Source organism: Chelonia mydas, chromosome 11 (assembly GCF_015237465.2).
Source record: "Chelonia mydas isolate rCheMyd1 chromosome 11, rCheMyd1.pri.v2, whole genome shotgun sequence".
Classification (NCBI taxonomy): domain Eukaryota; kingdom Metazoa; phylum Chordata; order Testudines; family Cheloniidae; genus Chelonia; species Chelonia mydas.
In genome coordinates this window covers 72,931,748-72,958,901 of record NC_051251.2, presented here as the reverse complement: position 1 = coordinate 72,958,901, position 27,154 = coordinate 72,931,748, and the positions used below count along the sequence as shown (strand labels likewise).

Here is a 27,154-nt window from a genome sequence, read left to right as displayed (position 1 = left end):
GCTATCCCTCCCTCCCTCAGTCCTGTGTTCTTAACTTCTAAGGTGGTATTGTATTATCACTCATGCACTGACTTCTCCCTGTTGGAAATTCTCAGTGTATTTGGAAAAGAAATGAATCATTAATACTACTAGAGGACGAATCTGTACGGTTTATAAAAGCAGATGTACAAATGAAAGCAGGTGAAAGCACAGATTTAGGCAGACATGAGTACAAGAAAGCATTATAAAAGGATGCTACATTTCTATGACTCTCACATTAAGTGATATTACAACTGCTGATAAAATGCTTCCAGGTTTTTGGATTAAGGAACAAGCGGATACACCCCTGGGAGGGTCTTTGCTCCATAAAATAGTTTGCTTTAAAGTCTTCACATCAAGGTCACTTGGCAACACAAGATTCAAGGTACATGGAAAGCAGTTCATTAGCACACACTTAGGGATAACTATTCAATGTGTTACATGGGAATTTAGCAGTGTTATTTACTTTAAACATGGGAGTCAAGAGGCTGAATCCCTGTGAAACAAGATTTATCCAATCTCAACAATGTAGGTGACTCTGATACATGTTACACTTCCACCCAGTTACACTTCTGGACCAGGATTTGAGAGTTTAGGTCAAATACACCACTGAACAAAACTACCAGTTTTTCCACAATTGTGTACTCTGGGGAATAAAGGATGACATTTTTTGCTTAAACAAAACGGACATAGTGAAAAGTTTAGTTCTAGCCTTCCCTTAAGTCAGAGATAAGTTTGTGTTGGGGAGCACCCAAAAATCTTTGAAATATCAGGGGGTCCAGAGGATGCAGGATAGATTTGCTATTAGTGTTGCTCCTTTGAAAGCCAACCAGTTTGCCAAAGCTGCCTTTCCACTGTGCACTGGGCCAGTGCTGGCCCTTTCAGCCATTAGGGGAAGTTGTCTGGCAATTCCTCACTCTGCTCCAGGTTTTGGAACCTCTGAGTGCAGGAAAACACACACTATCGCTCCAGAGGACAGAATGGAGCTCTCGTTAACTAAATGATTAAGTTAACCAAAGTTCAATTAATCAGGGCTTTACAACAAATATTTATAAGAGTGCCCACCTGTCTGCTTCTTTCTGAATTATTCTGCTCCATTAGGAGCTGTTTGGGCAATACCAAGCAACACAAACTGAAGTTGAAGAGAGGATGTGGGCTAGTAGAATGGTTAGCTATTGTTTTTGACTTCAGCACCGGGAAAGAACACTGGATTTTGCTCTGTCTCTATCTCAAATATATACCTATTATATATAGGGGACATGCATGTACATATCACAGGGGTGTGTGCATATAGATAAAAAACAGATGGTACAGTATTTTATATAGATAAATTCATACATTTACAGAGGAGGTGATGGTGGGATGGGCTACATATTCTCCTTAGGTAAGTTTGGAGAGGAACCATAATTCAGAAAAAGTCCAATCTAATTAAATTCTAAAACTCTTCCCACCCCCGGTTAAACAGTGACAACAGCAGTAATTCACTGAAGTTTATCTTGTATAGTATTTATGCATTATTCCCTGTTTTTAACATCTATAGCTACTGGAAAGAGTAGGACTGAACTTCCTCTAATTGAGGACACTGTGTTGCACAGAGAAAAAGTAAATGCTTGACCATTTAAATTTAAAATACAAAACTACTTTGGCCATTACAGGTTCATTGCTGGAAAAATATTCCCCAAGGTGTGGGAACAGTCATTTTTAAAGGTCAGTACTAAAGCCAACCGGCTTTTCTTGGCAGGATAAACATATGATTTGAGGTTCAGATCATTATATTGCTTCTGCAGAGAAGAGAATAAATGCCCTTCATCAGAAATAAAAAAATGCTTTAACACAGAATATTAGAATAATTTATGGAATTCATCTTCACAGGAGATCAGAAGCTGGATAACTGCAAACCAATGGCCCAACTCGGGAATCCTTATTCGAGTAAAATTGTACATGCACCAGAATTCCAATTAACGTCAATGGATCTACTTGTGTTAGCAAGAACACAGGGTTAGACCTCTAATGTAACCAACCTTATGCTGGTTGTCATTTACCCTTGTGCAAGTGCAAACTACTGCCATTCCGAGTTTGCAGGGTTTACATCTACTTTCCTCTCACATAGCACAAGTACAATGTCATGCTTCGGGACATGAAACTGATTGCCTGCAATAAGTAGGAAGGGTTGTTTTCAATTTCATATGTACTAATGCAACACACTCCTCAAATATGCAGTATGCACCGCACCTCTCCCCCCCGCATATTTCCCCTGCAATATACCCTTCAAGCATTAGGAACTGGTTACTGCTAGAGATAGGATAATGAAATAGAAAGACCCAGTGATTTGATTCTGTACGGCATATCGATGTTCCTAACTCTCCCAAGAAAATGCATTAGAAGGATTTACTATACACTTTAGAAATAAAAGTGATAAAAAATTAGAGGCAATTTTTAATTCATTTGCTTATTTTACACGAGGCTGATCTTTTAAAGATGCACTATTGGAGTCTGTTGACCTCTTTGGTCAGTTTGGTTAGGACCCCAAACCCAGATTCTCTTTTCAAGCCACTTCTTAAAAAGTGGATTATTTAAAAATTAATTTCAAATCCTAATTTACTGTAAAATTCAAGGCACTTAATTACAATATTAGACTTCAAAAATAGTCACCATTACAACTGAATCTTTTCCAGTATAACTATGGCTGTGTGTGTGAGACCACGTTGTGACAGAATGCCCTAGAGCTTTTCTCTGTTTGTCTTTACAAATATCGTAAAAAATTTTCATTCCCCACCCTCCAAATCAGTATTTTCAGTATCAAGTGGGCAGAACTTCAATTCAAGAAAGTAACTCTCTGTACCAAATCTAATCAGGTAAATCTCTTCTAGAATGTGAATGGAGTATGCCTGAAACATTTTGCTTTTACATTCTGTGCCTAGCTCACTGAAATATTAATGTTTTAAAATCTGAAAGCTCTTCTGTTACTCTGAGCTGCAGTAATAAAATGGAACATTCCTTTCCAGCCAAGGTAATAAGATATGTACCAAAACCACTTGTCTAAAAGATTCTCCCTCACCCCCGCTCAAGAAAGAAAAAGAAAGAAAGAGTCACAATTCGAATAAGGGCAGAGGAGGATTTAAATGCACCATTTATAATGGTATAAGGAAAGAACATAAAAATATTCCTTTTCCTCAACATTTTCTATTACCCAATTTCAATGGTACAGACAGCTGGGTTGTGACTCTCCTTGCACCTTATGTTGGTTGTCATCTGTACTTGTGCAAGTCCAAAATGCTGCCATTCCAATTTTAAAGGGTTTTACACCCCACTTTCCACTCATTGCATGAGTATAAATGATTGCACAATGTTCAAGGTAGCGGAGAATCGGGCCCCTAGAGTTAAAAACATTTCACAAATTAAATGTTGTGAAAAGGATATTAACCAGATAAAATACACTAAGTACTCTGCACATTATTGTCTTGTCACAGTATTGTGTGTCTCATACAATGTAAAGGTAATGTGGGTTTCTTCTCGTTTTAAACAATTTTTTAATCCTACCTGAACACTTATTTTCTTTAATTTGACGTCTACAATTGTAGAACTTTGAGCAGATTTATTTACAGTTTTCAAAATCACTACTTTTATTGTTCCACTCTAATATATAATTACAACTGAAATTACGAGGCACATATTTAGGTACAATGTAAATCCCATGATAGTATATGTTACTGTACAGTCAAATTTTATAGAGATTCACACGACTGATACTGCAACTTAAATGGTGAAGCTGGAAACAGACAAGGGCAAGTCATGACTCAACTTCTAAAAATGTATGTAGGATCCATAATCTTGAAGACTGGGATTTTCAAAGTGGCCTAAGAAAACTAGGTGCTCACTGTCCGCTGACCTTCAATGGGGTTTGGGTGCCTAATTCCCTTAGGATCCTTTGAAAATCCCAACACACACTATTGTATCCTTGCCCTTTCTGGTGCCACTACTGACTGCTTATTGTTGTTTCCATTAGAAATCCAGGTATGCAGACATTATAAAAACTTGACATTATAAGGCCTGATTTTCAATAAGCAGGCAACTGCTTGAGTATGTGCACTGCTAGACATGCATGTCCAAATTCCCAGCCGGCATGCACAGGCACCAAAGGCTCATACTTTACCTCTAACTGTTATTATTAATGTAGGCCAACAAACTTACAGACCAAGCTGATTGTCTTTCCTGGTGTGGAAAAATACTGGTTTATCCACTTAAAGTTATTTAGCACAAAGAAAAGAAAAACAGGAATTGTGATTTGGCCTGAGACTTTTTTGCACACAGTCACATTCATTATTTGGTAAGACATTCATTCACAAAACGGCCTTTGGTACGTTGGGAAGAAATCAGTTACAAAACTCTTTGTAACTACCTAACATAGGAATTGAAAAACTCCATATAATGAGTGATTACCCAAAACAGAATTTACCAAAGAAAATAGAATGGTTTCAGAGTAACAGCCGTGTTAGTCTGTATTCGCAAAAACAAAAGGAGTACTTGTGGCACCTTAGAGACTAACCAATTTATTTGAGCATAAGCTTTCGTGAGCTACAGTGAGGTGTAGCTCACGAAAGCTTATGCTCAAATAAATTGGTTAGTCTCTAAGGTGCCACAAGTACTCCTTTTCTTTTTTCAAAGAAAATAGAATGCATTTGAAAGGATTTTGATGATGGTCCTTAATGGCTTAGGAAGGAGCAAACTTTTCTTTCTTTTGGTCTCTGGGGGAGAACAGCATCCTACAAATATTTACACACTTTGGTAGCTGATCCAGGAATGAGGAATTGTGCCTACCTATCTTCCATGATGGGGCTAGTTTGGACTATAACAAGAAAACAATATCCATGTTATAAAAAAGCCCATTATTGCATATTTACAATTTAAGCTCAGCTGCCAGACCACTTACAGTATGGACTGAATAATTTTCTTTTCTTTCTCTCTCGCCCTCTCTCTCGCAATGCAACAGTGAAATCAAACTGTAAAAAATCTATTTAAAACCAATGTCTCTCTCCTACACAAAAATCCATTCAGTGCAGGAGGGTCAGGCCATCAGGTAACCAGACAGCTATCCTACCTTAAGACAACTGGCTACCATATGGCATCTGTAAAGTGATCTGCCTCTGACATACCCCCTTCCTGCTCCTTACACCAGGGAAGAGCAGGAGCTGATTGGCAGAGCTAGCTCCTATGCCAATGATACAACAACTGAAAGTTTCCCCCGTCCCTGGGAGAAATTCACAACTAGGCTGCTGCAGCCAGACCATAGCCTCTTTGTGACACTCAGGAGGCGCAAAAGGGCTTGAACTGGGTCAGAGAACATGGTCCAAAATCTGCTTGGAAGTAAATTCAGAGTTCAGGCTAGAAGCGTTGCTTGGTATATTGTCCTTTATCAATCATGCTGTGCTTCTTCCTTCCTCATGTTGACATCAACCGCATGGTTTAGTCTGAATTGGCCTTGTTTCTGGGAGTGTACAGTCATAACACTGCATCGCTTTCACTTTTTTTTTTAAAGCTTATTTAAAATACATATATAGTATTCTCCCTTTCTAGGATCTCTCCCTTTGGTGATGGAGGGTGTGGACTGGGGGAGGGGAGAAGGAAGGGGAAGAAGGAATATGGTGTACAATGACTGACCCAGATTGTTCCATCCCCTACTTAGCCACAGAGCCTGGGGTTATCCACAGCCAGAATAATGTCCTGGCCTCCAACTGATAGTTGGGAATACACCAGGTTTGGGGGTGGCTTTTTCACGGGAGGGCAATCCTTGCCTCCTCCAATGATGTGTTAGCGTCACCCATTCCACTTCTACACGGTCACAGCCACATCCAATCACCCTCCAGTGCCCTGAAACATTACCTGTTGTGAACCTTGGCTTAGTGGGTGGCTCCTGTACGGACATGGGGAAGGTGGCAGATGCAGGTGAGGACTGCGCACGAGACAGAGGCCGATGTCCTCCAAAAGACACTGGGATGCCAGCTGCCTCCATTGATGCCTGGTAGTTTCTCAGCTGGTGAATGCGTTGCTGCTCCAGGAGAAGGGCTTGCTGTTGGGGAGGATGGAAAGGAATATAAGGGGACGGTTCATGCAAATATCACAATAAAAAAATGTTGGCATAGAATTTTAAAAACAATTTTGTTTGGAGTTTTGGTTTGTTTCCTGGATACAGTGAACACACACATACATTAAACAAATATATGGAGGTGTGCTAAAATAAAGGCCTGATCCAAAGCCCAAGGAAACAGTGGAAAAGGTCCCATTAAATTCCATGAGCTCTGAATCAGGGACATAGTACACACTCACTCACACTACAGAGTCTACGCACCCTTACACAGCTATTCAAGTGCAGCTTTTAAAAAGCTCGAATTTGCTTTTGGATACAAACCCACATGCTGACTTTGCAGCCTTACATGATTTACATTTTTGCTACTCAAGACCACCACTCTCCTTCTGAATGTGTGTAATAGTAGAGAGCTGCACATGAGTTATTACCCAGAGGCCCTACCTGTGAATGGATCAGGGCTGATGGCAGAATGTTCCCAACGGATGACCCTTCACTAAATGGCTTTCCCATATTGATCTATCAGACAAGTGTCAGGACCAAGGCAGTGCCAAGCTCATATACTTGTGCGGACACTCAGAAACAATTAAGACAAATTAACTGAAGGTGTTAAGTTAAATCACATTAAAACCCTGCATAAACTGCATAAACTGCATAAACTACTTTAGAAATAGTCAAAGAATTTAAGATGAGTGTCACCTTCTGTATATCACAGGCCACCAGGACCACCCGACACCCACACAGTAAACCCAATAACTGAAATTAAACCAAAGTATTATAGACATCAGGAGACCAAACTATTATGTGTCACATGTGGAGAATAGGGGGTACTGAGGTGTACCAGTGCCTGAGGTCTTTGCAATGGCAGGCAATTACACAAGATACATCCAGATGATCTCAGCAAGAAACCTGCAGAGGAAGGCAAAATTTACCCCAGGACCCCTGCCAAGCTGACCTAGGGGAAATATTCCTTCGCTACCACACAGGGCACTGGGTGGGACAACCTTTTCAGTGCTGTGGGCTGGATGCCAGTTGTGGGGCACCTCTGCAGTCCACATACAGAAATACATGGTGTAGAACATGGTGTCCTCCATGCAGTATAATTGTTCACGTACAGCATATGAGATTATGCTGCGCGGATGATGCCATTTTGCAGAGCAGGTGTGCTGTGGGGTGGGACGTTGGGTGTGTGTGGACGCTTCTGATGGCCATATGGAACCGTACTGCAGGCCAGATCTGGCCCACTGGCTGCCAATTAGACCACTGTTAGACCAACCCTGTGCATGTGGCAAGAACCAGCCAGCAAGCACCTGAGGGAGAGAATGCCCAGTGCAACCTCAGAGCACTGACCTTAGTTCCCAAAGTGGATTAAACTAAAATGAACTAAGACCATTTTACTTCTGAATGAGAGTGTCCACATGGGAGGTTAATAAGTTTTAAACTAATGCACTTTAACTTCATATCTTTAGTTAATTCCACTTAGCTTTTCGGAGTATCCCCATATAGAAAAACGCTCAGTCTTTGTCTGAACTGTGAATGATGTTTTCTTTTTAGGGTTGCTCAGGTAATTGTCTGAGATTAATACCTTATGTCTATATTTTTATTATGGCAGGGGGAAGCTGTACATTTGGGAAGGATTCTTGCAGCAGCCAGTTGTTAGCAGCATGATGGTAAACGCTGCTTAAGTATGTTTTATTAATGCAAATGTGCCCAAATGCTCAGGCAATAGGCTCATGTTTGTGTAAATCAAATAAATAATGGGCAATAGAAGCATGGCTGCAAGCTGAAATCTAGAACGTAACTAAAGAACTCAGATGCTAGAAAAAACAGAAAGCTCTTACACTGGTCTCTGCAGCTCACCAAACCTAGGTACTGGCAGACTGCCAAGGGGAAGAAGTTCAAAAGCACAGAACCCTCGTCTAGAGGGCAGACAGCAAGAACATCCCCGTCAATATGAACTGCCATGAGAGGGAATCTTCCAAGTAGCCAGGTACCAGCACTCGCACACTAAAGACTCTCAAACATCTCACAGTTGCAAATTAAAAGGAAACCAGTGCAGAGCTTTGAGCACAAGTACTATGCACTCAATGTGGCCCTCATGCTTGGAAGGGCAGACACACTCTGTACCTCTGAGTCAGGACTGTCCAATCTGTGGCCTTCAAGGCTCTAGACTGTGACCTGCAAGGGTTTGAGAAGATAGCATGGATGGGATGATGAATTGAAAATATGCTCTCTGATTTTTATGCTGAAGTGTTTGAATCAAGCCCAGCACACTGGGGAGAAGTTAGGGGGCAGCTGGACTCAATTAGTTGCATGGAGCAATTGATTTGCATTTGACTCACAAAGGGCAGAGGGGCCCCGCCACTTGCCCTCAAACCCTTTCCTGGTCTGCAGGACATAGATGAACATGGGCTAGGTAGGCTCTGGAAACATTAGGTTGCTTGGGATTTAAGTACTGAAAAGGGAGTGGGGCCAGTAACACAACTTGGGTCAGCTGACACTTTCCCCCTTTTTACTGCTGCCAGGACATGATGCCTTTGGGAGATATTTGAAGGTAATGATGTTGCAGCCACTTGATCCACATTTGGCTCCCTGCTATTTGTAATGCACAGGTCTCGCAGCATTTCCACAAGGTCAACAAACTTCTGCTGTGCTAGTCCTCCAGAGGAGGCTGGTTCCAGGGCCGAGGATTCTGTACAAAAAATACCCTTCCTCTTCCCCCTTCAATCTGGGGCTGACAGCTCGACTTAAACAAAATCCTCAGCCTGCTAACATCTACTAATCAAAGATGTATTTGTTTATTTTAAGAGACTCACTTTTTCTCTTATATAGGAGGAATAAAAGAGGCCCACAACTACAAACATGTGCACTATATTTTGAATAGCTAATACAGATTCAAAACCAAGGTGAGGTGAACTTTAACAACACTTTCAACTGAGCTTTCACAGCATTTAGCTCCATTTTAGTGACTGCTTCCCACACCACACCTTCTGTTAGTGGGTATTCTATTGCTGGATGTGGCCATCTATCTACATACACAAACATACTTTAAACAGCATCCACCATACTTAAACAGCAATGCAGGTCAGGAGGACAGTCCTGCATGCACCTTGCACAAGTTTTCCCACTCCTAGCCACTTTATGCAATGTTTATTAATATATGAATATGGTTTTTTTTCTGCCCAAGTATGGTGACACACTGAGAAGTTACTACTATTTTCACAGATCATGGCTTTTTCTGTGGGCTGGACCATAAGACACAGATTTCTGGAGTTAGGAGGCAAAAGAGCATATATTTTATCTTTAAAAACCAAACTAGAACTGTACAATGCCAGAAACACACACAGCCTCCTGATAAAAATCAGTGATTTACAACAAATGTTATCATACTACAGCAGAAAAGAAAGGACCAGAGCCTCAACTGGCGTAAAGCGGACCAGAATCACTGACTTCAATGGAGCTATATCAATTCTCACCAATTGAGAATCTGGCCAGTTATATTAGCAAAGGGAACAGAGAAGCAGAATTATGACAAGTGACCACTGGCAGAGATGTCCAGGTCTCGAGCACGGGCTTATGTAACACCTACTCTGTTTACGTTCAAGGCCTAACATGATACCAAACAAGTAAATGAACACTGTTTAACAGTCACCTTTGGAATTCTAGGTATTCCTGTGCAGAAGTCAGAATTTATTTGCCTGTATTATTCACAGTTTACAAGGCTGATCTATATAATGAAGGCATCTCAGGATTTTTTTTTCTAACAGTATTAAGTATTTTTCTGTTTTCTTGACTTTCTAGGTACAGATTAGATACAATCAGGCACTTGTTTCCTTAATCCACAGACCTGGCCTACAAGGTATACAGATCCCAGTGCAAAATACTCTATGTTAATTTATATATCCTAATTGTATTGCATGCAATGAGCATCCTGTGGTCTAGAGGCTGCTCTCCTTAACGCTCAGGACTGCTCCTGTAGCTGGGGATCAGTTAACCAAAGGAATACATCTGTGATGCCGCCTGTGTGGGCTGCATGGAGGGGAGGTAGCATAGGAGCAGTTTTAGCACAAATATCACCTGAAGATTCCTTCAGTTAGGAGGAATCCTCGAGCAGCCAGATGCCCTAGCTTTAAGATTGTTTTGTGCTGTCAGAGTGGCGCAAACCAGTCACGCAGAAATTCCACTTTATTTTCTAAAGAAATGACATTTGTTTCCTAGGGTTGGCACATTGTTCTTTAGTGGACAAGTCATGTGTTGATGGTACGGCGGAGAAGGCTGCCCTACAGTGTCTGAATCTGACAAAAGCAGGGGCATGGACATTAGAAATAATCACTGTTTTCTTTCTGCCTAAATGCAGGTCCAATTTGCATACTTTCAATCAAGCTAATAAACCTGGAACGATGTGTACTGTCTATAAGTCGTTACAAGGAATATACAGTTTTGCCCTGGTGCTTCGCTTCCCCCCGTCAATCCAGCCACACTTCCTGTATGCAATGTCTGCAGATGACTTGGTATGCTGGCCAGCAAACATCTCTTGGTGAAGAGTGTTGTGTTCCAGCTAGATCCCAAAGGACATGGAAATGTTTCCAAAGGTTGCATCATGCTGCAATTACAGCTAACATTATTTTCCACAGGCAATGGGGATTCACCAATTTGTAACATACCTCTCATTTGCTTTAGGTAAAGCCCATGGAAGTCAATGAAAAAACTCTTATTGACTTAAATGGACTTTGGATCAGGTCCTCATTGCATTGTCTTGCGACAGTGCCTCCCCTCACTCCCCGCTTGTACTGAAGCACATAATACTATATTCATAAAATTCAAGTGCTATCATCTCTGTGGACCATACATTGGTGCGCTGCTGTCCTTACTCCTCTTCTAATGGGGTTCAATATACAGCCATGTAATGATACCTCTAGCCCGTCTATCTTCTAACCATATTTAAACATGGCAATGTGATGATGATTATTGATATATTATTTAATTTCTATAATTCTAAGGATAAGTACTTCATTATTCTTTGCTTATTAAACTTATTAGATGATTGGGTTAATTTTAGAAGTGCTTTCATAGAATCATAGAAGATTAGGGTTGGAAGGGACCTCGGGAGGTCATCTAGTCCAACCCCCTGCTCAAAGCAGGACCAACACCAACTAAATCATCCCAGCCAGGACTTTGTCAAGCTGGGCCTTAAAAGCCTCTAATGATGGAGATTCTATCCCCTTCCCCCGCCCCCAGGCAACCCATACCAGTGCTTCACCACCTTCCTAGTGAATAAGCTTTTCATAATATCCAACCTAGACCTCCCCCACTGCAAGTTGAGACTATTGCTTCTTGTTCTGTCATGTGCCACCACTGAGAACAGCCGAGCTCCATCCTCATTGGAACCCCTCTTCAGGTAGTTGAAGGCTGCTATCAAATCCCCCCTCACTCTTCTCTTCTGCAGACTAAAGAAGCCCAGTTCTCTCAGCTTCTCCTCTTAAGTCATGTGCCCCAGCCCCCTGATCACTTTTGTTGCCCTCTCTCCAACATGTCCACATCCCTTCTGTAGTGGGGGCTGCAAAACTGGACACAATACTCCAGATGTGGCCTCACCAGTGCCAAATAGAGGGGAACAATCACTTCCCTCGATCTGCTGGCAATGCTCCTACTAATGCAGCCCAATATGCCATTAGCAACAAGGGCACACTGCTGACTCATAACCAGCTTCTCGTCCACTGTAATCCCCAGGTCCCACTCTGCAGAACTGCTGCTTAGCCAGTCGGCAAAGTTAATGTAGTTCATGTAGTTAATCGACATGTACTTCAAATGTATACCAATTATAAATACTCTGACAGGTTTCAGAGTAGCAGCTGTGTTAGTCTGTATTCGCAAAAAGAAAAGGAGGACTTGTGGCACCTTAGAGACTAACCAATTTATTTGAGCATAAGCTTTCGTGAGCTACAGCTCACTTCATCGGATGCATTCTTGTTAGTCTCTAAGGTGCCACAGGTACTCCTTTTCTTTTTATAAATACTCTATGATTCACACATACTTGTCCCTTTAAAATCAATTATAATTGTACAGTAAAAGTTTTGTTATCCAGCATGTTGGGAGAATAGGGGTACCAGTCAGTCAAAAATTCCAGTTAACTAAGAGTTATCCTTACCAATGGAACAACAATTTTCAAAGAATGAGAATACAATAAAATGAATAATGTATAAAAGAGTAGACAGGTACTCACCAATCCAGTAGTTGTACTGCCCTGCAGAGTGGTTGGTTTCTTGAAGCACTTAGGTATATACAGGTAAAGTTTTCTATACAGTAGGGTATCTTATGACACTACATATCACTATGGGCCGCGCCTGGCATATACCCAGATCACTAAAAATACACTTAATACTAAAACTATATTGAACATAACTGAATCTTCCTTTGATGATTCAGAAGGCACTTCAGGATCTTGCAGTGCTCAGAGTCGTCATTATCAACATCAATTATCATTGTAGATATAGATGGTGTAGGAGATTGGGCTGAATCTGTCTGTAATGACCCTATGACACACCTGGAAGCGGCTTTTTTGAATCAATCCCTGATATCAGCTTGCTGACTTGTCTTCTGCCTCTTTTGCATAAAAGTAGAGTGCAGAATGTGTAATTGCATAACGTGCTGGGCAGTAAACTAGTCCCGGTTACTAGATTGAAAATTTGCATTGGGAGATATCAGAAATGCCAGTTAAAAGAGCTTTCTGGTTGATAAAGTGACGGATAACACAGCTTTTACTGTATATGATTTGAGGCATATCACTGAATACAGCACCAAGTTATAGTGTGTACAGCAAAATGATGATAACACTGCTACCCAGCAAGCAGTTGGCTCAGTCCTCAAAATGGATCAGACCATCGTATGGTACCGCCAGGGCTTCAGTCCTCTGCCCACTACTGCTCTGTCCTACTTCGAAGGGGACCTATCCAGCATGCAGCTCGCTGTGCTGTGGGGTTTTTCCAGGCAGCTGTGCCCTTCACACTGCTGGGGATGTTTTGGCATGCTGGCAAATATTAAAAAAAAGCAGCAGCTCAGCACTACTTCTGCCTCCACCAAAAGGAAGATAGTCTATATCTCTCTCATTGAAACACCCTGCTGAGCTATGCTAGCATACACTGCCCTTCTAGCTATTTCATTATTACTGATATTAATCCATATTACTACCTCTGCAAAGTTATCTCAAATACCCCATCTTTACATAGCCACAAAACAGGTACAGAGCAGACGGTGGCAGCAGAAGCTTACCAACAGTACAATGCCAGTCTGCTTCCATCATATTCTAAGAGACCACTTTGTAGACACATTCTCACTCTGTTGTATCTTACCTGACGGAAGAGCAGCTCCTGTTCAGCTTGCCTCTGCCCTGGCTCTAGTTCCGGTGGTGGCTCTGTTTCCTCTTCATCACTCTCAATGGGCTCTTGCTTCACCTGCACCATATTGGCCAACCCTTGCATCTCTTTTTGGCTTGAGACTCGGTCACTGTATGGCTCCTCCAAAAGCGCTTGGTGTTCTCGTAACTCCTCTTCCGTCTCCTCAGGGTGGCTTTCATGCTGGCGGGCTGGCTCGTTCGGTTTTGGTATCATCTGAAAACATCCCAGAGGTTAACTGATAAATAAAGTGTAACACATCAGAGTTAAAGCTGACTATGTTCTCAACTAAAGAATCAGCTTAATGAAAGCAAAATAAAAAGTGACTTAGTATTTCTTACAAACTAGCTCCAAAACAAAAGGATAATTATAGTAAAGAAAAAGACTGGGTTAGCTTATTAATCTCTTATCAGGGAAACAATGTCCTAAGTAACAATGATTCTCTTTTTTTGTTGTTTGATTTTTCTCTCAAGAAATTGGAATCCCCTAAAGCCTGTATGCTTTGCAGGCTGCTCCACTTCATTCAACGTCCGCAAGGAAACAACCATTTGGCAGTAAAAACCCAGAAGCAAACGAGTGACAGATTTGTTCTTGTCTGGGTTTCCTGCTTCCCTGTTTGCCAAGCCTCTTTCTGAAATACTCATAAATTGCATCTTACAAAATCAGATGCCTTCATCATGATTCCCAATGAAGCTGAAGTCGAGTATTTTAGTTGCTATAGGAGAGAAAAGTTGTGTTTGGTGATTTGTACCACAACTACAAAAATAAACACCAAGATTCGTGCTGCCCTGCACTTAGTCAAGTGCTGCTAGTAAGCTTGTTTCCTCCAGCTGTCACACTCGCTTTGCAACCTCTGTTCCCAAATGTTTGGGAGTCCATGTGACTGTGACCCGAAGAGCCCCTCCATACCAACTGGCAAACGGTTTCCTGTTCTGTCAGCAACTCCTACCATGCCTGACAAATTCATTACACCTAACACATTGCTGTCACAGAATCTAGCTATAAAGAATATCATGTGAGGTGTCAAATGGAAGTTGGTGACACACGGGTCACTAATATCACTATGAAGTTTATGTACTAACACTACATGAGAAATTAAATATACAAACTAATATTAGGCTTTAAAGTCTGTAACCAAATAAAGGGAGAAACAAGTTTCTTCCAGTTCAGAGGCAAAGTAGTTATCTCTCTGTGTTAGGCAGATTAAGCATTGTGAGCCAAAAACAATGGGAGCTATACTGGCATGCAAAATCAATAGGGAAAACAAACTGATGGGAGGGGGGGAGAAATGTGAGCACAATATGGCAGCAGTACACCGGGGAACAACCACAGGAATGCATTTCAAAGGGCTACTGGACTATAACAGGGTTCAAGGAGAAAACCATTTCACTGAGGATGCTATTGGCGGGGGGGGGGGGGGGGGGGGTGATTCATGAGGAGCGGATCCTGGATTGACTGAAAACCAACAAACTCTGCAGAAAGACTTCAAGGGTGAGAAACTGCTTTAGACAAGGGTTGTAGCCTATTAAGTCAAGTCTTAGTGCTGGTCTACACTGGAAACTTACATTGACAGAGCTACGTCTCTCAGAAATGTAAAAAATCCACACCTCATAGTGGCGTAGTTAAGCCTATTATGCAGATGGGAACTGGGGGGTCTGGGTGCAGGAGGTGAGGCTTGGTGGGATGGGTGTTCCGAGTGTGGGAGGTGAGGCTTAGCCGGGGGGAGGCTGGGAGCGGGCAGGGGGGACGGAGGGAGGGGTTGTCCGGGATGCACGGGGATTGGGTGAACAGGGGAAGCAGCTCCCCGTACAGTGACCCCTCCCCGCACCTGGAACCTCCCAACTAACTCTGCCCCCCGTATCAGGAACCCCCTGCACCCAGAACCCCCTCCACCAAGCCCTCTGAACCCCCACCCCACTGAGCCTCACCCACTGCATTGGGAGCCCCCCATACACTGACCCCCACCCCACTGAGCCCCAACCAGTTGCACCCTGACCCACCAAGCCCCGCTCCCCCAGCCTCCCACACTGAGCCCTAATCACTTTCACCTGAACTCCCCTGCAGAGTCCAATTCCCCCTGCACCCAAACCCCCCCACCGAGCCCCCGTGCATCCAGATTCTCTCCTCCCCATACCCAGACCCCCCACTGAGCTGCCCGCACCCAGATTGCGCCAAACAGAACCCTGGTACTCGAGGGAATTCTGCGCCAAAAAATTAAACATTTTAAAATTCTGCATATTTTATTTGTTCAAAATAGCACAGTAACACCATAAAAATATAATCACACCTTTTTCAATTATTTTGGTAATTTATTTCAAAATAGTTGTCAGCAAATGATTGAAAATGGTGTGATTATATTGTCTTATTTTGACAAATAAAATATGTAGAATTTTAAAATACTGTGTGCAGAATTTTATTTTTATTTGCACAGAATTCCCTCAGGAGTATCATATGCATAAAGTGGGTGAATTAAAATTGCAGTCAACTTTATTTCTGGCATTTCCTACCTTCTGAATGCTTGACTTTGCAACCTTAATGTTCTTTTAATTTACATTTTTGTGCGTAATTTCCAAGTATCACAGCAGAGACAGGCTCACTGCTCTCAGTTCCAGTGCTCAGCATCACCCTGATTCTGAGCAGTCATTACAGGGAGAGCATGGCTTTGCTCCGTATCCCTGGAATGGAGCATGCACAGTCACTCTGTGGGGCAGGCACAAGCATTGCTTCCCATACACAGGAGCTGTGAGGAGATGGTGCATGCTCAGCTGCTCTGTGAGGATGGCACATGTTCAGTCAGTGCTAGGAGCTGTGGGGGGATGGCGTGTCTTCAGCTGGGATGGCACATGCATAGTCTGGTCATCACTAGGAGCTGTGAGAACTCACTCCATGAGGACTGAATCTTTGGAGATTTGAGCAACTAAACTCTACGAAGTCTCCACTGAGCCTGTACAAATGGCAATTTTTGAAAGTTCAACTTGGTCAATTTGGGTGGATTTTCATGGGGATGGCAAAAGGCACATCCGTGACACAAAGGCCACCTTGCATTCAAATGTCAAGTCCCTGCTCCAAAGGATGGGGGACTAGAAATTTTAAAGAAAACATTGCCAGAATTTTTTAACATCGGCAATGCATGTTTTTTCCCCCCACCCTTGTTCTCAGAAAAGTTTGAACTATTTTGGCAGAAAAGTTTCCTCAAAATTCAGCCTGAGGCAGACATCTGACATGGAAAATTTAAAAGCAAATGGTAAACGTTTGGCAAAACCATAAGCAACTGAAAACAGAGTGCCATGAGCCCTGCCTATAATTAAAAGACAATAATCCATTACGTGATTTTTAGTTACGCTGCTATGCTACATAGAAGGGCCCTAACATATCTGAGTGTTCTGAGAATACATTTTTCCATGTCAGCATTTGGATGTTATCCGATGTGATAAAACTGCCACACACACAGTATGTTAAAGCATTTTAACTCATTACTTTAACAAGTAAAACAAATGGAAATTGTCTTCGTTCAGCTATGTTTTTTTTCCTTTTTCCATGGACATGACACATCACAATTTTATCTAGGTCTGAGTTCAGGCTACTGAAAGAGGCATCAGTCTGCACAATATCACACACACACGTCAAACTCCTGGGAGGTCTAAATGAAAGCCTCAATGAGTTCAGTAGGTACGTCACAGTGAAGTCTTTGGACACTTACAAGTGTTGGCAAGGGAAGTCTTTAAAAACTCAACAAACAAGCCACTGAAGTGCAATTTACTTACTAACAAAGAAACTGAACCTACTGCCTGCTTCCAGCAATCCCGATTTTGAACTTCACTACACAAAGCATGTTTAGAGTGAGGTAAGGGAAATCTCCATAGCAACAGCAGCTCCACACCACATCAGTATGCTAGCCTGAATGAAGTCCAGGGCTGGCACATGCATAGCGTAGTGGCAAATATCCAGAAGTACAAGATTGACGTCAGTAGCTTGTGTAATCATCCCAACTTAGCTTTATTCTATAAACAAAGTATTTGGGGGTTAAATTGTGACTCTCTCTTTTACTGGAAAGATTTTATATGGGCCACCACTCAATGAGGCTAATCCAGCTTCTAGTAGTTATATTTTCTCATATAACTGGAACAGTGAAAATATTTGGAGAAATGTCCACCTGAAATCTAACCACAGCACTCTGAAAATCAAACTGGCAGTCTGAGTTTTCTTTCAGAATCTGTCAGTGTGGGGGGATTTTTTAAGAAACCGCAACTGGAGCTCCTTGAGATTTTTTTTTTTTTTTAATACTAGTACAACTATGATGGTCAGAACAGAACTAAAAATAATTATAAACATTTATGATCTATCCCACACTCAGAGCAGCTTTCTTTTTATTGTAACGACTAGCTGCTGACTTTACCTTCCAAAGAAGTGGGACAGATTAGCAGATGGGGTAAATTGCCATAGCTCCACTTACACCAGCTGAGATCTTCCAACATGTGTTTAAAGGACAAGTTTTAAATTCAGATTCTATGCGAACCATTTTGTCTTTGAAGAAACATACCTGCACAACAAGTTGAAATAACCTCTTCTTTGCTACAGATAATCTATCTGTACACCATAATCTATCTGACCTGCAAAGTGAATGCAATATTTGTGTACTGATGAACAGCTTAGTGCAACATACGTATACTTTTCTGCTGTTCTCCAGGTGCTTCATGGAAAGTGAGATAATACTTAAACACAGATAGCACTTTCCATCTTCAAAGCACTTTATAAATATTAACTAATTAATACTCACAAAACCCCTTTGGGCTAGGAGAAGTCCCCATTTTCAGATGGGGAAATGGAGGCAGAGAAGGTAAATGATGTGCCCAAGGCCATAGGTGGGGGGGGGTTGGCACTGGAGCTGGGAATGGAAGTCAGGAGTTTCTGGCTCCCACTCAGGTGCTCAGTCCCATTACTCTCTCTCAGAAGATTATCCTGGTGAGCAAACTTTAAATAAATCTGAACAGCCTCGAGTAGAAACACCCTTTCCCCAATAAATTTTTAGTTTATCATCAATGGAATCTTTTACTTTACTTTTATTATAGTACACCGCTTTATACTACATTCTTTCTCCTCCTTCTTCAAGCAAAATATAAGAACAATATATCCATTTTCCCCTATATTCCTTGACAGCATTTGTATGCTCTCCTCTCTAGAGCTGGATATGATGCTGATGTGGATGAATGGCAGCATAAAGAGTTTTGAAAATATGATTGGAAAACCAGTAGCTTAAATTGTACTTCCTTTCCCAGCAGCTGCATCAGAGGTATCATTTCTTACCTAGATGATAATATGAATAAACCACTATATGTAGCCTAATATATTTCACAAAATTATGAAAAAGAGATCTAAGGATGAAGAGCAATTGATTATATTGTTAGAGGCCATACATATTATAGTGAGAGAAACCATTATATAAGAACGTTAGCTAAAGGCTACATTAAAATTGCATGAGCAAGAAAGCATTTACAATCAGCGTGCCTACCTTGTTAATGTGAAGTTGCTGTTGCTGGAATTGCTGTTTGTGTTTCTCCAGGAACTGTTGATGCTGTTGCTGGATCACTAACTGCTGGAGGGCCTGGGCATTCTGGGGAAGGGGAGCAGACTGCGTGCGCCCCAAGGGGCGGTGTTGCCGGAGTTTGTGTATTGAGGGGGAGACCCGATCTGCACCAACCAGAGACTGTGCATGGAGGGGCAGTGGCCCCAAGCCTGAAAGATACCAGTCTGAAGATAATATGGAGGAAAAAACAGCAGAGAAGAAAGGAAGAAAGGAAGGGAGAAAATGGCTATTGAGTAACTCTGATGGTGACAATAATATACATATTGTTAAAACCAACCACCTTGTCATTTGCAGCTGAAGTATCATCCCTTAAAAAGTAAACAAGAACAGAAAGTAATCAGTTACCATTAGAAAAAAGAATGTCTGAAATACTCCTGAGATATATGTATATATTTTAGTGCTTCCAGGGAATTTATACCAGCTCTGGGAATTAACAGTGAGATATGAAGCCTTTCATCTCTAGACCGCTGTTTAAGTTAAGACCAAGGAGTTAAAATGTGACAGCTGAACTATGTGAAATGACAAGGTTTTAAGCCTAGTTCCACATGAAAAAGTGTCATCACAATACATCACAACTGGTATCTGCTCACTCTGTTGGGCAGTCTCAGTAGAAACACTAGGGATAGAAGGGACATGGAGATGGAACTACCTTCTCACCCCAGATCAGGGTTACGCACACTGGGGAAGGTTGCATTGCCGCTGCTGTGCTGTACCTCTCTAGAGAATAAACTGGAGATGACAACTTCCAGTATGGTAAACCCAGCACTTTCCATGAGCATTAAATACAGTGGTTGCACTGTCAATCTAGTCAATTCTGCCTCCGATAAATAATTATGGTCACCTCAGTATGATGCATACTTGGAACATGGAATGCAGTGAATACTGAGTTAACATTATATAGTTAACTAAGGCAAAAATTTAAAGATTGACCACTGTATATTTTAGGAGGTGGGGAAGATGTTTAAAATATGTTTACAGTTTTTAGTTTAAACTACTATTTAGCAGTAATAGTGCTGATGAAATTAATGACAGGATTTCCTGATAAATATTATTTAAGGTTATATAAAAATCTTGGAATTCATTAGCATTTTGGACAGTTTATCCTAGTCTGCATTACTTATGGACTTACAGTTGCTAAATCATTCCCCTGAAGCACTTCAAGAATATCAGAACTACACAAACCTAGTACTGTTACTGCAGTTAGGAAAAAAAAATGAATTACTATGGGGCAGACTGTCATGGCTAAACATGACTTTAGCAAAGCTTTTGACACGGTCTCCCACAGCATTCTTGTCAGCAAGTTAAGGAAGTATGGGCTGGATGAATGCACTATAAGGTGGGTAGAAAGCTGGCTAGATTGTCGGGCTCAACGGGTAGTGATCAATGGCTCCATGTCTAGTTGGCAGCCGGTGTCAAGTGGAGTGCCCCAGGGGTCGGTCCTGGGGCCGGTTTTGTTCAATATCTTCATAAATGATCTGGAGGATGGTGTGGATTGCACTCTCAGCAAATTTGCGGATGATACTAAACTGGGAGGAGTGGTAGATATGCTGGAGGGGAGGGATAGGATACAGAAGGACCTAGACAAATTGGAGGATTGGGCCAAAAGAAATCTGATGAGGTTCAATAAGGATAAGTGCAGGGTCCTGCACTTAGGACGGAAGAACCCAATGCACCGCTACAGACTAGGGACCGAATGGCTAGGCAGCAGTTCTGCGGAAAAGGACCTAGGGGTGACAGTGGACGAGAAGCTGGATATGAGTCAGCAGTGTGCCCTTGTTGCCAAGAAGGCCAATGGCATTTTGGGATGTATAAGTAGGGGCATAGCGAGCAGATCGAGGGACGTGATCGTTCCCCTCTATTCGACATTGGTGAGGCCTCATCTGGAGTACTGTGTCCAGTTTTGGGCCCCACACTACAAGAAGGATGTGGATAAATTGGAAAGAGTCCAGCGAAGGGCAACAAAAATGATTAGGGGTCTAGAGCACATGACTTATGAGGAGAGGCTGAGGGAGCTGGGATTGTTTAGTCTGCAGAAGAGAAGAATGAGGGGGGATTTGATAGCTGCTTTCAACTACCTGAAAGGGGGTTCCAAAGAGGATGGCTCTAGACTGTTCTCAATGGTAGCAGATGACAGAACGAGGAGTAATGGTCTCAAGTTGCAATGGGGGAGGTTTAGATTGGATATTAGGAAAAACTTTTTCACTAAGAGGGTGGTGAAACACTGGAATGCGTTACCTAGGGAGGTGGTAGAATCTCCTTCCTTACAGGTTTTTAAGGTCAGGCTTGACAAAGCCCTGGCTGGGATGATTTAACTGGGACTTGGTCCTGCTTTGAGCAGGGGGTTGGACTAGATGACCTTCTGGGGTCCCTTCCAACCCTGATATTCTATGATTCTATGATTCTATGATTCTATGTAAACGGATTTCCATTGTAATCCCATGTATTCATACACACCTTCATGAAATAGTCACCTTTTCGTGTGGAAATGTTCACACTTGGTTTTTGCCCAACAGGGGATGTTTTTGGAAGATATTAGCAAAATTCTTTTAGTTATTTTCTTATGAGAAGGGGAAAATATACACACATATATACTGTAAAATATCTAAGGACACTTGTTAAAAAACTATATCAAAAACAGTCTAAGCATAAATGAACAGTTGCCTTTCTTTTGTTTTATTTTAAATGCTGCTGCTTTTGATGTAACACCAATATAACCATCTGAAAACTGAACACTGAGCATCGGCAGTAGAAAAATGTAGACAGCTCCTAGGGGGACAAAGAATGCCCTTAACACAGTGCACCATCACAGTGCCTGGACACCATCAGCCCATCCTTCACACTTCCCCTGTGCTTACTGCTCTAGCCTCTTTTCCGTTCGTCTCCCTCACAGATCTTTCACTCCCAGACTCAGCAGAGGGCCTCACTGGAGAACACTCTACTGCTAACTCCCTTTGTCTTTTAAATCAGTGGTTTCAATGTGTGGTCCCCCCTCAAAGATTTTCAGGAGGACCCAAACCTCCATTTGAAAATTTTTAGGGGTCCGCAAATGGAAAAAGGTTGAAAACCAATGTTTTAAATCAAGAAGTCATGCCGATGAGAGCTGCAGCAGTATGGCACGGGGACAGAGGTGCTCAAGTTGGGTAAGTCGCAGGCTATGTAGAACTTTATAAGGAAAACGCTACACTGTAAATCCCACCCGAAATCTGTCCTGCACTCCCAGTGACCAACTCAGAACAGGCTGCTGCCTTTTGCCTCCAACTGATGCTTCTTGGGTCCACTTGCCAGTGCAGAGAGGAGAATGTGATTCCCGCCTAATGACTCAGAGGGATGCTGCTCCTTCTGCCACCTGGAAGGGACTGCAGACACAGCAGACCTGGCAGCCAGTCTGAAAGGGGCTTTGGAAGCTTTTGCAAACTCAGTTTTGGCTTGCTGGGTATTGTGGTGCTGCTCCTGGACAATGGAATGCTGTGACCTTTGGTGACCTCTTTGTTGCCGGGAGGGGAGAGAAAGGATGTGGTTGGGGTTAAGGGGGGAGATCTAGCAGCTTCAAAGAAAACCCTGTACACAATATTGGAGGTTTTCCTCCAGTTCCAAAGGGGAACAATTTCTTTTGCTATGCTCTGGAAGAGCACAGGACAGACTTTTCTTCTCCTCGCCGAGAAGATGTGTCATTTTTGAATGGTGGTCAGGACACCAGCAAGGAAGAGCCACAGCAGCACTTCAGAAAAATTGATCAAAACTAAAATCCAGCAAAAATTGGAGCCAATTTGATTAAAAATGCCTTGAATCCAAACTGCAGCAAAGTTAAGGAACTCTGGAGGGAAAAATTAGAGGGTTCCCTGTCCTCCTGCTCTGTAGCAGAGGGTGTCCTATCTCCTGCAAAATTCTGGAAACTGAACAGATTGGACAGCTGGTCAGTGGAAAGGGCTCTGCCTGCCTCCAGAGTAGCAAGGTCTATTGAAGGCCCATTGTTACAATCTACACACCTGCCTGAGAAAAAAGAATTGCCAAGTACTTAGAAACAAAACCTTCTGCTGAGCTGCTCAAGGCAGAGAAGGGGCTAGGGAAAGGATATGTGGATAAGGAGAAAATGGCATTAATGCTAAAATAGGAAATCACTTGTTTGTTCTAGATGCGTAGAATATCAAGGATGTACCAATATAACAACAGTACATACTAATTTAGAATTCTGTGTTCCTATGTTGACAAGCATAGAAAAGTACATTACGCTTCATAAAACGTGTACATACTACTAAATCTCATGAAATTGATTCCCTCTGAAGCACTATGGAAAATCACTATCTCTGCCTCAGCTTCCCCACACATAAAGGTTTATTATCCTGACACATTGGGAGTTGTGGGGATTAGAACGTAGAACACTGTCTATAAGGGGCAAAATCCTGAGACTTCAATGTGAGGTTTTGATAACCAGCACCGTTAAGGATTTTGCTTTTCAAATTTAAACATCATCCAAGATATAAAAACCAAAGTTTCTCAGCAATTTAAGTACCACTGCATGCTTTCTTGCATCTTCCACCTTAGCCCGATATTGGAAAGCATAGACCAGAAACATGATTCAAAGGTGGCCACTGCTTTCTATTTACTCTTCTTAGAGCAAATATGTGTCTCCAGTCAACCACTCACATAAGAACATAAGAATGGCCATACTGGGTCAGACCAAAGGTCCATCCAGCCCAGTATCCTGTTTGTCAACAGTGGCTAATGCCAGGTGCCCCAGAGGGAGTGAACCTAACAGGTAATGATCAAGTGATCTCTCTCCTGCCACTCATCTCCACCCTCTGACAAACAGAGGCTAGGGACACCATTCCTTACCCATCCTGGCTAATAGCCATTAATGGACTTAATCTCCATGAATTTATCCAGTTCTCTTTGAAACCCTGTTATAGTCCTAGCCTTCACAACCTCCTCAGGCAAGGAGTTCCACAGGTTGACTGTGCACTGAGTGAAGAACTTCCTTTTATTTGTTTTAAACCTGCTGCCCATTAATTTCATTTGGGGACCCCTAGTTCTTATATAATGGGAACAAGTAAATAATGTTTCCTTATTCACTTTCTCCACACCACTCATGATTTTCTATACCTCTATCATATCCCCCCTTAGTCTCCTCTTTTCCAAGATGAAAAGTCCTAGCGTCTTTAATCTCTCCTCATATGGGACCTGTTCCAAACCCCTAATCATTTTAGTTGCCCTTTTCTGAACCTTTTCCAATGTCAGTATATCCTTTTTCAGATGAGGGGACCACATCTATACGTAGTATTCAGGATGTGGGTGTACCATGGATTTATATAAGGGCAATAAGATATTCTCCGTCTTATTCTCTATCCCTTTTTTAATGATTCCTAACATTCCGTTTGCTTTTTTGACTGCCGCTGCACACTGCGTGGACGTCTTCAGAGAACTGTCCACCATGACTCCAAGATCTTTCTCCTGATTAGTTGTAGATAAATTAGCCCCCATCATATTGTGAGTATAGTTGGGGTTATTTTTTCCAATGTGCACTACTTTACATTTATCCACATTAAATTTCATTTGCCATTTTGTTGCCCAATCACTTAGTTTTGTGAGATCTTTTTGAAGATCTTCACAGTCTGCTTTGGTCTTAACTATCTTGAGCAGTTTAGTATCATCTGCAAACTTTGCCACCTCACTGTTTACCCCTTTCTCCAGATCATTTATGAATAAGTTGAATAGGATTGGTCCAAGGACTGACCCTTGGGGAACACTACTACTTACCCCTCTCCATTCTGAAAATTTACCATTTATTTCTACCCTTTGTTCCCTGTCTTTTAATCAGTTCTCAATCCATGAAAGGATCTTCCCTCTTATCCCATGACAACTTAATTTACATAAGAGCTTTTGGTGAGGGACCTTGTCAAAGGCTTTCTGGAAATCTAAGTACACTATGTCCACTGGATCCCCCTTGTCCACATGTTTGTTGACCCCCTCAAAGAACTCTAATAAATCAGTAAGACATGATCTCCCTTTACAGAAACCATGTTGACTTTTGCGTAACAATTTATGTTCTTCTATGTGTCTGGCAATTTTATTCTTTATTATTGTTTCAACTGATTTGCCAGGTACTGACGTTCGACTTACCCGTCTGTAATTGCTAGGATCACCTCTAGAGCCCTTCTTAAATATTGGTGTTACATTAGCTATCTTTCAGTCACTGGGTACAGTAGGTGATTTAAAGGACAGGTTACAAACCATAGTTAATAGTTCCGCAATTTCACATTTGAGCTCTTTCAGAACTCTTGGGTGAATGCCATCTGGTCCGAGTGACTTGTTACTGTTAAGTTTCTCAATTAATTCCAAAACCTCCTCTAGTGACACTTCAATCTGGATAAGTTTGAGAGTACAACACAGGGCCCAGATTCAAAGGGATTATTGACAGTTTTTGAAATCTTAATAATGAATATGAAACACCACTAATTTATTATCTTTTGAAATTTAACAGATTTAGTTACAATTGAAAGACTTATTATTATTAGACAGACTGTACTTTTAATATTACATTTTAAAATGAAAACACACGCTTTTGGTTTTGTAAAAAGGATAGCAGTTATGCAGTAATTGTAAGTACTAAACACAGTAAATTGTAAAAAAAATTGTAATTTTTGCTAAGAAAATACCTTCTCACTGTTACTTTGATCAAACTGGGTAGGGTTCTACTATTAAAATACTAACAGATTTATATTTATAAACTAGTTTATCTTAATCCTGCCAAAATGATAAATAACGTTAGCCTCCTCCTATCTCTTAAAGACGTGTAATTTGGCCAATCACAGACCTTTTCCAATGTTGTAGGTGCCCATGACATCAACAATACATGATCCATGTCATAAACATATATGATTTCAGAGATAACTGGTATTCCCTTATTCCTTTCATGAAGAAGACTGCAATAAATTGAAATGGATTGTACCACTCCCCCAGTTAGGAGCTGCATATCTTAGCCTTTGCACACGAGCTTTGGTATGCTCACCTGTGACTAAGGGAGTTTGTGCAGTTGGTTGTTCCAGTAAGACCATGTGTTGCAGAAGAGAGTTATGTGAAGTTCCCCCATCCCTTTCCAACGTCGTAGTGCTCAAGTAAGGAGTGAGGTGAGTGCCAGGAAATAAGGAAAGCCGCTGTTGTAGGGTTGGAATAGCAAGTCTCTCGGCATCCTGCTGTCCTGATCCCCCCTGCAAATGTACAACCGGTAAAGTATTCAGCTTATGAATGAGTCAGTGCAACCACAATCCCAAAGACAACATTAAACATCACTTACACTTGCAGGTCCAGTTGCAGGCAAGCCTAACGTTATGTTGGGCAAGGAAGGAGATGTGTACAGAGGAAGCTGTGTTACTGAGCCTTCACGATTCACTAGTCTGTGAGCCAGGCTGGTCTGGAAATTGAATTAAGAAAACTGGAACAATCAGATAATGTAAAGAGGATAGACAGGAGCCACATTTATAGTCTGCCTAATTCGTGAATCACCTTAAGTATAAAGCACATCAGAAAAGGGAACGAGAAAGAAAAATAGAAGGCAGATAACTTCACTTCTGATACCAAAAGATTCCGAATGTAGGGGCTAATCTATGCCCAGTACCCAGTCCAAGTAGATGGGATAGGCATGGGGTGGATTCACTTATGGATGTGTAATCCTCCCACAAAGGTAGCAGAGATGCTCTGATAGGGCTAATCCAACTGAATGGCTACAGTGGCCTCTGACCCATTCATAGCCCCAACATGAGCTGAGAACTGGAAGATCCATGCAGCAATGGTTTCCTCCCACACCCTGGAACACCTTTCCCACCCCCAGAAACTGCTCTACATGACCCTGGAGAAGGAGTGGGGATCATCTGTGCATCCCTGCCAGAATCCTGTTTTCTTTAACCCTTTGTGCAGGAAACATCGGTTTGTCTATCAAGGGGGCCTCCATGGCTCATTTGTCCCTTGAACTACATGGCTAAAAAAGGTGTTTTTAAAAAAACAAATTTTACGTTACACAGGATGGATGTTCTCGTCAACCAGGCCAAGGACAGTATGAAATGCATCATTCACCATCAAGTTGGT

The 27,154-nt window shown here is 41.9% G+C and overlaps 1 protein-coding gene across 12 annotated transcripts in view; it reads right to left on the bottom strand.

The window, feature by feature from the left end:
* HDAC4 (histone deacetylase 4) overlaps window positions 1-27,154 on the bottom strand; it is a 459,989-nt gene that overhangs the window by 75,688 nt on the left and 357,147 nt on the right. For 10 of the 12 annotated variants that reach the window (XM_027823219.2, XM_043525826.1, XM_043525825.1 and 7 more), the window contains 5 exons: window positions 26,367-26,483; window positions 26,082-26,280; window positions 19,001-19,239; window positions 13,450-13,707; window positions 5,899-6,085 (listed from right to left, as the gene is read on the bottom strand). In XM_027823219.2, coding sequence (XP_027679020.1) covers window positions 5,899-6,085; window positions 13,450-13,707; window positions 19,001-19,239; window positions 26,082-26,280; window positions 26,367-26,483 — 1,000 coding nt within the window. The remainder of the gene's footprint in view (window positions 1-5,898; window positions 6,086-13,449; window positions 13,708-19,000; window positions 19,240-26,081; window positions 26,281-26,366; window positions 26,484-27,154) is intronic. The other 2 variants (XM_043525823.1, XM_043525827.1) reach the window with 2 other exon arrangements.